The following is a 13,219-nucleotide window of genomic DNA, read 5'->3' as shown; positions in this document are numbered from 1 at the left end:
CTTTGGGTTTATTCTTTGTATTCACATTAATATCCATGGGGCTGTAGGCAAGTTTTTTATGTCTCTGAGGCACAGTTTACTTATCATTAAATTGAGAGAAATTACAGTCTTGTAGGTATTTTAATCAGTTTCAAAATCTGAGATCAAGTGAGTGGAAACTTGGTGAGGTATATAGGATTCTCATAGTATTATCCAGTGTCCAGGGGAAAAAAGAAAAAAGGGTAATTAGACAGTAATCAACGTCAAAAATCTTGGTTCTTATCATTCAGTGGTGGGGAAAAAGAAGGTTTTAAAGTTAGTTAAAAATCTGTATTGTACTGACTTTATATGAGACTACAAAATAGAACTGGGGGGGAGAAGAGATTGAAAAAGTTCAGAAGATTTTTTAATGTCAGACATCATTGTACTAGTTTAAAAAAAGGAAAAGAGAAACAAATTTATCTCAATTCATGTCTTTCCATAAATGCCCTAAATCCATATATGTCAAATATTTAAAAGTTCCTTATCCATCTCTAGAGGAATATAACTACATATATAGAACAACTGCAACTTCCCATGCACAATATCGAGAATTCAACACATTATCAAGTCTACCAAGCAAGAGGATCATGAGAAAAAGTGAAAAATAAAAAAGATATGCAGATAATCCAATTATTACAGTAATCTAGCAGATCACAAATAGTGATTAATGTATAGAAATAAATACATAATAAAGAATTTCACCAGAAAACTGTAATCTATTTCAAAAGGAAATTACAATTCTAAAGCTAAAAAATGTTATAATTAAAGTTTAACTTCAATTGATGATTTTAATAGTAGATTGAACTAAGAAGAAGAGAACATTGGTGAAGCAGAAGATTGGTCAGAATAAAAATCCAGCATGTAATAAAAGGATCAAAAGTGATTTAAAATAAAAGACAGGGCACAGAGAGATAAGAGGTATGGTAAAAAAATTTAACACACATATCCCTTGAGTTACAGAAGAGGAAAAACATGAGGCAGAAGCAATATTTCAAGGCAGACCGCTGAAATGTTTCCTACACTGATGAAAGACATCAAGTGACATATTCAAGAAACTTTTAAAATTGCAAGATAAAAGCCAAAGAAAATTAAACTAAGCACATAATAAAGCTATTGAAAATCCAAAACAAAAACTGTTATAAAAAGCAGCTGGATGAAAAAAAGGCACAATATCTGAACAATAAACTTGACAGCCATCTTCTCCAAAGAAGGCTATGCAATGTCATCTTGAAAGTGCTGGGGAATAAAATAACTTCCAACCAGAATTTGATACTCAGCAAAACTATTTTTCAAAAGTGATGCTGAAATAGGTATATTTCTGACATACAAACAAAATTCTTTACCACCAGAAATATTAATATCACTAATATTCTATTTAACATAGTACTAGTGGTTCTACCCAATGCCATAAGACACAAAGGATATAAAAGGTATTAAGAATTGGAAAGAAAAAAAATACAACCACATTATTTGCTGACCGGATGATTGCTTCTATGGAAAAATACAAAGCACTTATAAATAAATTACTATAATTAGTAACATGTCAATACAAAAATACAACATATATTCATATGTGTCATCATTAAACAGAAATAAATTTTAACTTAAAGTTCATATTTATAATGACTACAAATGGCAAATACATAAGACTAAATCTAAAGAAAGATGTGTAGAACCTCTACACAGAAAATTTTAAAATATTAAGAAACATTAAAGATTATTTAGATAAAAAGAACATGCTCCGAAGTTAAATGACTCATTATTGTAAAGATGTCAACTAGGTTCATATTCCTCAATCCTACATAGAATGCAATCCGAATAAAAACCTCACCAACTTGTCTTTATGAAGTGTATATACAAATTTAGGTGGAAATGAAAGAAGCAACATGGCATTGACGCAAAAACAAACAAAAAATAAGTTAAATACTCATAGATTAGAACATAAAAACACCACGCCTACATAATGCATAGTTGTTTTGTAAAAATATGTGGAATTCATTTTTAAGGAATGGTCTTGGTTCAACTGAATGTGCTTGGGGGAAAATCAATCTTGATCCCAAGCCACAGAGTAGGAAGGAGTTACGTACAAAACACAAGAAAATTGTAAAAAGTAATAGAAAAATACAACAGAATGGAAAAATAGGAAGGAGGCTTGCAGAACTATTGCACAAAATAGGATATAAAAATAGTCAATAATAATACAGAAATGGGCTCAACCTCATTTATAAATCAGGAAACATAAAATGGGAATACTAAAGACATCTAGCTAAATGGCAACCATGTAAATAATCTGACAACGCCTAGTTTTGGGGATATATAGAGCAATAGGAAATCTCATACACTCCAGCACAAGTATTATATAAACAGGTAAATGCATCTGTGAAAACTGTTTGGCAATATATACTAAAGATGAAGATATGTACATATTCTATGTTCCACTGATCGCATTCCTAGTTAAATAATAGAGAAAAGTGTGTACATGGCACTGAAAATTTTACAAATATATTTATCATAGCATTATTTAAAATAGGCATAAGGAGAAACAATGAAAAATCCTCAACAGTGGAATAAATAACTCATGCTCTATTCATAAAATAAACTATTAGAGATAAAATAAATGAATTCTAACATGGCAATATGGATGATCCTACAGAATGATGAATGATAAGAGGAATACAAAACACATGCACACACATAACACATTTTTTGAAATTCCGTTTAAAGTTCAAGAAAAAGGTCAAAATTTACCATAGTTATAAAGCTAAAACTGTAGCTATATTTGGAGGAGAAAAAAAGGAAAGTGTTTTGAGAAGTACCTTTAAGTGGCTTCTGGAAGGGAGGTTTTTACTTTCAAATAATTGAATGATCTATATTATTCTGTCTGTACACTTTTCAATTATGGGCAAATAACAAGAAAATGCTCTCTAAAAAGTTTATTACAATTGATAATAAATAGGTAAATATAGTAGACACGAAATTTATAATTATACTTATAAGTATGGAATTAATAATAAAGATTTAAAACAAAAGAACATATATTGCCTGGGTGTGCGGTAATTGTAAAATATTTTATTTAAAATGGCTAAGAAGAGTAAATGAATATGTCAGAAAATTTCATTCTGATAAATCTTTTAAAATAAGAAGACATTAAGAGAATAAAGCAAATAAAACTTCAGATTAAATGTTCAGGTTAAACAAGGCATGTGTGTAAACTAACCTTTGAAAGGGAATCCCTAGTTGCTGGCTGCTGATCCTCTCTGTCCCCAGAGTCAGGTACACAGGGGCTGAAGGCCATGAGGTCGGCCTTGGGCGGGCCCTCCCCGGAGCACACCCTCTGCCGCCTCTGCTGCGAGTACGACCAGCTCCCCACGGCGCTGGAGCACACCAGCGTGGGCTTCCCGGGCCCGCACACGCCCTGGGTGGGCGGCGCCGAGCACCGCAGCGCCGTGTACAGCAGCAGCGTGAGCACCAGCAGGCTGGACACCGCGCAGATGGCGATGATCAGGTACACGTTCACATCCACTAGAGCCGTGTCCACGCTCGCGGCGCCGGCCGACACCCGCGAGGGGGTCTTCGGCGCCTGGCCGCTGTCCACCAGCGACAGCAGCACGGTGGCGGTAGACACCAGCGCCGGCTCGCCGTGGTCCTTCACCAGCACCAGCAGGCGCTGGCGCGGCGCGTCCGCCTCGTCCAGGGCGCGCGTCGTGCTGATCTCGCCCGTGTACAGCCCCACGCGGAACGGGCTGCGCGCGCCCCCCGCCGACGGCTGCAGCTCGTAGGACAGCCACGCGTTGTAGCCCGAGTCCGCGTCCACCGCGCGCACCTTCGCCACCACGTGGCCCGCGCCCACCGACCGCGACACCAGCTGGCTCACCGCGCCGCCCACGCCGCCCGCCCCAGGCGGCAGCAGCGCCGGCGCGTTGTCGTTCTCGTCCAGCACGAACACCTGCAGCGTCACGTTGCTGCCCAGGGGCGGCACGCCCGCGTCGCGCGCGCTCACCTGGAACTGCAGCAGCTCCAGCTCCTCGTGGTCCAGCGGCTGCAGCGCGTACACCTTGCCGCTCTCCGCGTGCACAGACACGTAGCTCGACAGCGCACGCTCGCCCACCCGCCGCTCCACCAGCGAGTAGGACACCCGCGCGTTCTCCTGCGCGTCCGCGTCCCGCGCAGACACCGTGAAGATGTGGCAGCCGGGCGCGTTGTTCTCCTTCACGAACACCGTGTACTCGGGCTGCGCGAACGCCGGCGCGTTGTCGTTCACGTCGGCCACCTCCACGGACACGCTGGCGGTGGCCGACAGCGAAGGCGAGCCCCGGTCCCGCGCGGTCACGAGTACAGCGTAGTCCGACACGCTCTCGCGGTCCAGGGCGCTGTCCAGCACCAGCGAATAGTAATTCTTGAAGGTGGACACCAGCTTGAAGGGAACATGGGGTGACAAGGTGCAAGTCACCTGCCCGTTGACACCAGAGTCGAGGTCGGATACGCTTATCAGGGCGATGACGGTGCCCAGTGGAGCGTCTTCTCTGATTGGGAGTGACAAGGACTTGAATTCCATTATTGGGACATTATCGTTGGTGTCTTCAACTTCCACCATAACTGTACAATGACCAGAGAGTGGAAGCTGTCCCTTATCAATACCCTCTACAAGAATTTCATAGGATTTGCTTTCTTCAAAATCAATATATCCCTTTAACGTAATTTCTCCAGTAACCGGATCCATGTGGAACTTGGATTTCACATTTGGTAAAATATCAGTGGAAAATGAATAAATAATGTCCCCATTCGAACCTTCATCTAAATCTGAGGCATTAAGTTTAATTACCAAAGTTCCATTAGGAACATTTTCCGGTAGTTTCACCTCATAGAGTGTTCTATCGAAAATTGGGGCGTTGTCATTGGCGTCCAGCACTATGATGAGTAACTGAACGGTGCCAGTCAGCTCAGGTTTGCCTCCATCAGTGGCCGTGAGCACTAAAAACATCTCCGGAGCTTGTTCCCTGTCTAAAGGTTTCCTTAATATTAGCCCAAGACGTTTTACCCGCTCATCATCAGATGGTTTTTCCAGCGAGAAATACTCATTGGGGCTCAGTCTGTAAGACAAGATAGCGTTGGCCCCGATATCTGCATCGGATGCGCCCTCTAGTGGAAACCGAGAGTCAAGCGGCCTGGATTCCGCCATAAACAGATTCTTTTGTGTTCCAGGAAACACCGGCGGATTATCGTTAATGTCCTTCACCTCCACCTCCACATGGAAAACCTGCAGCGGCCTCTCCACGATCACCTCCAGGTGGATGCTGCACTCCAGGCTCCGCCCGCACAGCTCCTCGCGGTCGATCCGAGAATTCACAAACAAAATGCCATTCTGCAGATTTACCTCCAGAAGGTCCCCGCGGTCTTTGGATGACACCCGGAACAGGCGCGGCACCAGCTCCGCCAGCTCCAGTCCCAGGTCCTGAGCGATGCGGCCCACGAAGGTGCCGTGTTTGGCCTCCTCGGGGACCGAGTAGTGGACGTGGCCGCTCCCAGCCTCCCAGATTGTGAGGAACAGAAGTGAAAGCAGTAGTTGCTGGGCTCCTAGATCTTCTCTCCAGGAAAACACCATTGCAAGCCTGCAGTGCTTTATTCTCATTAAGGAATCTTATTTCTTAAATCAAAGAGATATCTTCTGACCATTCAGTCCAGTGCCTCTACATCCTCCATTTTTCTGCATCTGGATGGTGGATGCAGCTTCTTTACAGTAAGAACAGAAGGGTTTTTTTTCTTCCTTTCTCTATCACATCACTTTATGGTACAGAGCGACATCATGTGGCTCCAAACAGTAAGTAATTGATTCTGGAAATCCATGCTCTTAACTGCTACCTCTTATTTATTCTTTCAGCCATTCCACATACTTTAATGCCATTGGAGAATAGAATCACATTTTGTACTACTGGAGTACACATTTTGTACTACTGATTGAATGTGATCCTGTTTCACCACAAGGGCAGTTTTTACTCCAGTGGAAATCCTTTTTTTCATACAGGTTTTTAAGTATTTACAGAGACCCAACTGTAGTTAATATACACTTTGTAAACCTACAATTGTAAAGTGATGGTTAGGAAAATTCATGTGTTCCCAAGAATGTGGGAAGGTTGTTATTAATGGGGAGACAATGTTCCTCTTTGGATTTCATATTCCAGGTGTTGAAGACTTCAGAGAACCCATCTCTTGGGAACCTCTGATTCCAAGAATAAGCTATTGAAAGGGAATTTTGAAATAGTTCGTAAAAGGAAACACAGACCATCAGCATTTATTTGAGTCTTCCTTAGATCATCTATGGGCTGAAGGTGCAAGGAAGCTTTAACCGGGAAGTAGGATGTTGTGGTATTTAATTTGTGTGGAAAATTATTCCAAATAATTTTATTCACTGGAACATATTTACTTCATTTCATCAACATTGATATTCTCATTTTGTCTCTTGTGATTTATAAATACTTGCCCATTCTCCAGTGTCTAATATGCCTAAACTTTATTTTCTCCTATGTTGCTCATATATTTTAGTCAAAGTGGACAATTTGCTGTATCCAGCAAAAACGATCACTAAACAAACATACTCATTTTGTCCCCTACCTGAAAAACATCCATCATTTCCAAATGCTTCACAAAGCAATTTCCCCCATTTCATAACCATTTAAACTTCCTTGACCAATGATGACTTTCATGATTAAACCAATTAGGCAGGTATCTTTACTTACTTTTATATACTATGCATCCAGATGAATCACTTAGGCCATTTATTATATTAATTTTTCTTTTGTAGGCATTTTTGTATGTATGTATAACTTTAAAAAGAATAGTTGTCTTAATAGTTTAATAGCTCAGAACACTTAACTAGTATTTGCTGAATATGTACCTAATAGAATAGTTTGGTTCCCTCCAATTGACTAATAAAATACATTAAATTAAGGTGATCATATAGCTAGTCAGAAAAATATGATATCTCAGCAGCTTCTATAATTTTCCAGAGATGCAAAAACATTATCCTTAGATATTGCCCTAATTAGTATGTATTTCAATTTCCATCTTGAAAACCTGGATTTTTAGCTTAGTTTTCATTCCAGTTCTTGTCAGTCATGATATTTGAGACATCTGAGTTTTAACAGGCAATGAATAAGTCCTTAAAAATAGAGCATGATATATTTTTCTGACATAAAGAAACTCAATATAGAAGGACATGATAGTAGCCATTGTCAGATTTTCTTTGCCTATTATGTCCATAAACCTCTTTTCCCCCATGGTTATGTAGGACAAAAAGGAAATCAGTGTAGTGAAAATAGCTTTAGGGTTCCATTCTATGAAGAACCACAATCAGGCGTTTTTTTCTGAATTAAAACATAAATCAGAGCAGCTTCACTGTTTGAGGACCCAAACTGTAGATTTCTACAAAGTGATCATAGGTGTCAAACACACTGGAAGAAAGTGAAAAGGACTCTATCCATTTACATTGTTTTGTAAAATAATTAAAAACATAGATGAGGAATGCAAAGAATAAAAAGGATATATATTTGGAAACTATTCAGTACTCATCTGGTATAGAAGCAATACACCTCTAAAGAGAAAAACTCAAAAGTCTTCAAAATTTCTTACTAGCTAACAATCATCTCAGTCAAGAATTTGAAGAGGAAAATTGGAATTTTTAGACTGAAGTCCCTTATCTTGGAGACAAGAACTTTGCATGACCCCATTATTTACAATAGGATGAAAATGAGGTCTGATAAAATAAATAGTAAACTGAGGTTGGAAATGCTGTGGCTAATACTGTCTAGAGAGGAAGCAGCGAAGGATAGTGCCAGAAAAAGGAAAGGAAAATGGGAAAAAGGGAGACTATCTTGCTATTTTTTATGTTAGCCTCCCCACAATGTCATCGAGTATTAACCATGTTTGAGTAAGGAAGCTTGAACAAGGAAGGAGAAAGTTATAGTATATAACTTGTGTGGAAAAGTATTCCATTTAATTATGTAAATTGGGACCCATATACCTCCCATGAGCAAGGCTGGTATTCTCATTTTCTCTTATGGTTTAGAAATACTTGACTGTTCTGCAGTCTTTAATATGCCCAAGCTTTGGTTTCCAGTGGCAAGGAAACTTGAATGGGAGCCCAACTACTTGCTAGGAAAAATGATCAAATACCAAATAGGCAATTGACTGAAAAAAACAATTTCATTTCAATTTTATTTGGGGAAGCTATTTAGAGCTTTGTACTTACTACATGACACATTAATAAACAGCTTGGTATTCAGAGGAAGACTACCAGTAATGACATTGACTTATTGAACTTTTTGGACATTAGCATCCTTAATATTGTATGCAAAAGGCATTAATGATTAATAAGTTTTGATAGTAGAATAGTTTTTAAATTAGGTATAAGTATTATTTTCAACAAATTGTTCAGATGGAAAATAATAATCGTTAAGATTAATAATATTCTTTCAAAAAGAGTATTTTCTAAATTATGGTATAAAGAGAGTATTAAAATTTCACTTCCTATTGATTTTTTTAATGCTTACTAATAGAAGTACTGAGAAACTGAAGATGGACAAAGATACAATTCTAAAAGCAATAAAATTTTTCTGTTTATATTTTTTACCCAGTTGGGAAATTATCAGCAATACACATATTACCAAATGTGAGCACAAGGACTGAAACAAATCATGTGTAAGTAGAATGGAAAAACAGAATCTAGATAAATGAATCAGTGAGTAATAGAGGCTCCATAAGAGATAACAGGTTTGAAAAACTAATATTTGAAATTGAAGATATAAGATAATAGTAAAAAAAAAAAAAGAATACATCTAGGGTGAATTCATAAAATGGGCCAGTGACATTTGGACTAAAATCCAGTAAGAACGCTAAATGAAAAGTGGCAAAAGCTATTAAAACATTGTGCAGGGATTAGTACACCACAGTTGGAGTCAATATTCTAACCAGTGCATTCATCCAGGAAAATATATTTCATTCCTATCCAGACCTTAGCGATAAAATAATTCTATTACTCCATCTAAGAACAACAACAACAACAACAACAACAACAACAGTAAGTTTGGTTGACACTACTTATTGCTGATTCGGTTTAAAAACATTAGTCACAAGATTTTCAAACATTTTAACCATGAAACCAGGACCTGGAAAATTCTAATTACTTAAAACAGAGTAATCAACTGTTAAAATGTTTCCAAAGCAGTAGAAATATGGAGGGATAAAAAACAAAGACAATGAAAAGATTTTAAAAATTACTCACTTTGGCAGAAAGATCGACATCCACATCCAGCTGCTCTTCTCTATCCCGGCTAAACGGACCAGGTGGAAGACTGGGGCTGAAGGCCATGAGGTCGGCCTTGGGCGGCCCCTCCCCGGAGCACACCCTCTGCCGCCTCTGCTGCGAGTACGACCAGCTCCCCACGGCGCTGGAGCACACCAGCGTGGGCTTCCCGGGCCCGCACACGCCCTGGGTGGGCGGCGCCGAGCACCGCAGCGCCGTGTACAGCAGCAGCGTGAGCACCAGCAGGCTGGACACCGCGCAGATGGCGATGATCAGGTACACGTTCACGTCCACTAGAGCCGTGTCCACGCTCGCGGCGCCGGCCGACACCCGCGAGGGGGTCTTCGGCGCCTGGCCGCCGTCCACCAGCGACAGCAGCACGGTGGCGGTAGACACCAGCGCCGGCTCGCCGTGGTCCTTCACCAGCACCAGCAGGCGCTGGCGCGGCGCGTCCGCCTCGTCCAGGGCGCGCGTCGTGCTGATCTCGCCCGTGTACAGCCCCACGCGGAACGGGCTGCGCGCGCCCCCCGCCGACGGCTCCAGCTCATAAGACAGCCACGCGTTGTAGCCCGAGTCCGCGTCCACCGCGCGCACCTTCGCCACCACGTGGCCCGCGCCCACCGACCGCGACACCAGCTGGCTCACCGCGCCGCCCACGCCGCCCGCCCCAGGCGGCAGCAGCGCCGGCGCGTTGTCGTTCTCGTCCAGCACGAACACCTGCAGCGTCACGTTGCTGCCCAGGGGCGGCACGCCCGCGTCGCGCGCGCTCACCTGGAACTGCAGCAGCTCCAGCTCCTCGTGGTCCAGCGGCTGCAGCGCGTACACCTTGCCGCTCTCCGCGTGCACAGACACGTAGCTCGACAGCGCACGCTCGCCCACCCGCCGCTCCACCAGCGAGTAGGACACCCGCGCGTTCTCCTGCGCGTCCGCGTCCCGCGCAGACACCGTGAAGATGTGGCAGCCGGGCGCGTTGTTCTCCTTCACGAACACCGTGTACTCGGGCTGCGCGAACGCCGGCGCGTTGTCGTTCACGTCGGCCACCTCCACGGACACGCTGGTGGTGGCCGACAGCGAAGGCGAGCCCCCGTCCCGCGCGGTCACGAGTACAGCGTAGTCCGACACGCTCTCGCGGTCCAGGGCGCTGTCCAGCACCAGCGAATAGTAATTTCTGAAAGTGGATAACAGCTTGAATGGGGCATTGGGCGTCACGGTGCAGGTCACCTGCCCGTTGGCACCGGAGTCGAGGTCGGACACGCTAATAAGGGCGATGATCGTGCCAAGTGGAGCATCTTCTAATACAGGTAACGATAGTGATTTGATTACCAACTCAGGTACATTATCATTGGTGTCCAAAATTTCTATTAAAACAGTGCAGTGACCTGCCATTGGAGGAGTTCCTTTATCTGTCGCTTCTACTTGGATTTCATACAACTTAGTTTCCTCGAAATCTATGTCACCCTTTACACTGATGTATCCATTAACCGGGTCTAAGTGGAATTTTGACAGAGTATCTGCTGACGTGTCTGTATTGAAAGAATATACAATGTCCTTATTTACTCCTTCATCCAAATCAGAGGCGTTAACAATCACTGCTAGTGTACCATTTGGTGCATTTTCGAATAATCTGACTTTGTAGACCGTCCTGTCAAACTCTGGGGGGTTGTCGTTTACATCCAAAATGGTGATCTTTAGTTGAGTAGTGCCAGTGAGCTCTGGTTTCCCACCATCAACTGCCATTATTAGTAATTGATGTTCAGGAGTGTCCTCTCGATTTAAAAGTTTTTTCAACACGAGTCCAAGGGATTTAATTTCCTCATCATTTCTTTTAACATCCAAGGTAAAATATTCATGGGAATTAAGACTGTAAGTCAACTGCGAATTGGTTCCTATATCTGCGTCTGATGCGCCCTCTAGCGGAAACCGAGAGCCAGGCGGCCGGGATTCGTAAATAAACAATTTTTTCACTGCCATTGGAAAAACCGGCGGGTTGTCGTTAATGTCCTTCACCTCCACATCCACATGGAAAACCTGCAGCGGCCTCTCCACGATCACCTCCAGGTGGATGCTGCACTCCAGGCTCCGCCCGCACAGCTCCTCGCGGTCGATCCGAGAATTCACAAACAAAATGCCATTCTGCAGATTTACCTCCAGAAGGTCCCTGCGGCCTTTGGACGCCACCCGGAACAGGCGCGGCACCAGCTCCGCCAGCTCCAGCCCTAGATCCTGGGCGATGCGGCCCACGAAGGTGCCGTGTTTGGCCTCCTCAGGGACCGAGTAGCGGACGTGGCCGCTCCCAGCTTCCCAGATAGTGAGGAGCAGAAGAAGCAAGAGCAGCAGACGCCCAGCTCCTAGACCTCCTCTCCAGGAAAACACCATTGCAAACCTTTTCCAAATATTGGGTCGCTCTTGCATTGGTCCAAAATTTAAAAAATATTCTGAATTCCTTATTCTTCATTTCTTAAACAACCTTACCTTCCCCATATTTCAGAGATGGTGAGGAAAAGCAGCATCTGAGTACGTAATACACACTGTATTTCTTTTGTGGTGAAAGACCTTGTGGAGGACAGCGACATCATGTGGCTAAATGTGTAAGTATTAAATGTATTATCTTCTTTTCCTTATACTTTGAACTTTCCCAAGTTTTCATTGTAATTTTCTTCAAGCACGCCTCAAAGTCTTTATATTTTATCAAAATGTATCTTTTAAACTTTTATACTAATTCATCACTTTCCATTCTGCCAATCCATGACATGCAGTAAAATATAGTAAAATAGTGAGTACTGTTATAACAGCAGTGGATATCTATTGGATATAAATCCCATGAGACAAGCATAGTTCTATTTGTTTTAATAGAGTTACCTAATTAAATTTTCACAACAACTCTCTGAGGTGAGTATTAATGTTTCCTTTTTTGCAAACAAGGAAGTAGAAGCATATACAGGTTAAATAACTTAAAAACTATATTAACTGGTGGTGGTTGGATGGGATCTCAATCTGATTCAAGAGCCAAAACTTTAACCACTTGGCCTCGAAATCTACATTTTATAGAAAAAGCATGCCTTTGATATTTGTGACCATCGAAACATTGAAAATATGTATGAATATATATCCGTATATTCTATGTTATTTTGGCAATTGTTAATTTGTAAAATATGTTCACTTTATTATTTATTTATTTGTAGAATGTCTTATGTCCTTTATCCAACGACTATATCCCTGTTAGCTGTCTTAACTGTTATTTATATAAGGATACCAAAGTCAGTCTTTTACAGTGCAAGTGCAGTTCTTTTGTAAATTTGTTATTTGCTGTATGACAATACTATATGGTTTGGATTTTTGTTACATTTACATCACACCAAATAAGAGTATATTTGTGTTTAACATATCCATGCCATTTATACATTTTAATTTATCTGTGTATCCTAAAATGTTCACAACATGAAATAATTGTGTATTTAATCATCTCCACTCTGGATGAATTTCTGGATTCTGGTTTCTTAAAAAGTTGTTACTTGAAAGAATTGGTTATTTAATCAATCAGTAGAGAAAAAAAGTATCTTTAGCACATTCTTCACTATTCAACATATGTAAGACAAGGCAGTAAAATATTCTAAAGATCTCAGTGAATTCAGTGAGGCATGAGTTCTCTGAGCATTTGGAAGTTAACCAGAGAAAATTCATGGGAAGAGGTTGAATTTGAAGAGGTAAGAGTGTCCACATTTTTACTTATAGTCACACCCCTTTTTTAATGAAATCAAATGCATGATTTAAGTATTAGGAGAAAAGTTTTCATGCCAGTTTCTTTTTCTGTGTAAGCATTGAATGCAAGCTGGGATTGCAACTTACTCATATTTTATCACTTACATTTAGAATAGAATGAATTATCAATTTTTAATGAAT

General features: G+C 41.5%; 1 protein-coding gene across 1 annotated transcript; it reads right to left on the bottom strand.

The window, feature by feature from the left end:
* Positions 1–9,283: 9,283 nt before the first annotated feature.
* On the bottom strand, positions 9,284–12,144 carry LOC308491425 (protocadherin alpha-3-like; the record flags this gene model as incomplete). The annotated part of the gene is made up of 1 exon (XM_081035006.1): positions 9,284–12,144. Exon 1 carries the CDS (start codon positions 11,729–11,731, stop codon positions 9,284–9,286), a length of 2,448 nt encoding a protein of 815 aa, XP_080891132.1. The 5' UTR covers positions 11,732–12,144.
* Between the last annotated feature and the right edge of the window lie 1,075 nt (positions 12,145–13,219).

The sequence above is a fragment of the Rhinolophus hipposideros genome (genome assembly GCF_964194185.1).
Source record: "Rhinolophus hipposideros genome assembly, chromosome: 23".
In the NCBI taxonomy this organism is placed as follows: domain Eukaryota; kingdom Metazoa; phylum Chordata; class Mammalia; order Chiroptera; family Rhinolophidae; genus Rhinolophus; species Rhinolophus hipposideros.
The sequence above is the reverse complement of the archived record's forward strand: the minus strand, read 5'-3'. Positions and strand labels throughout refer to the sequence as shown.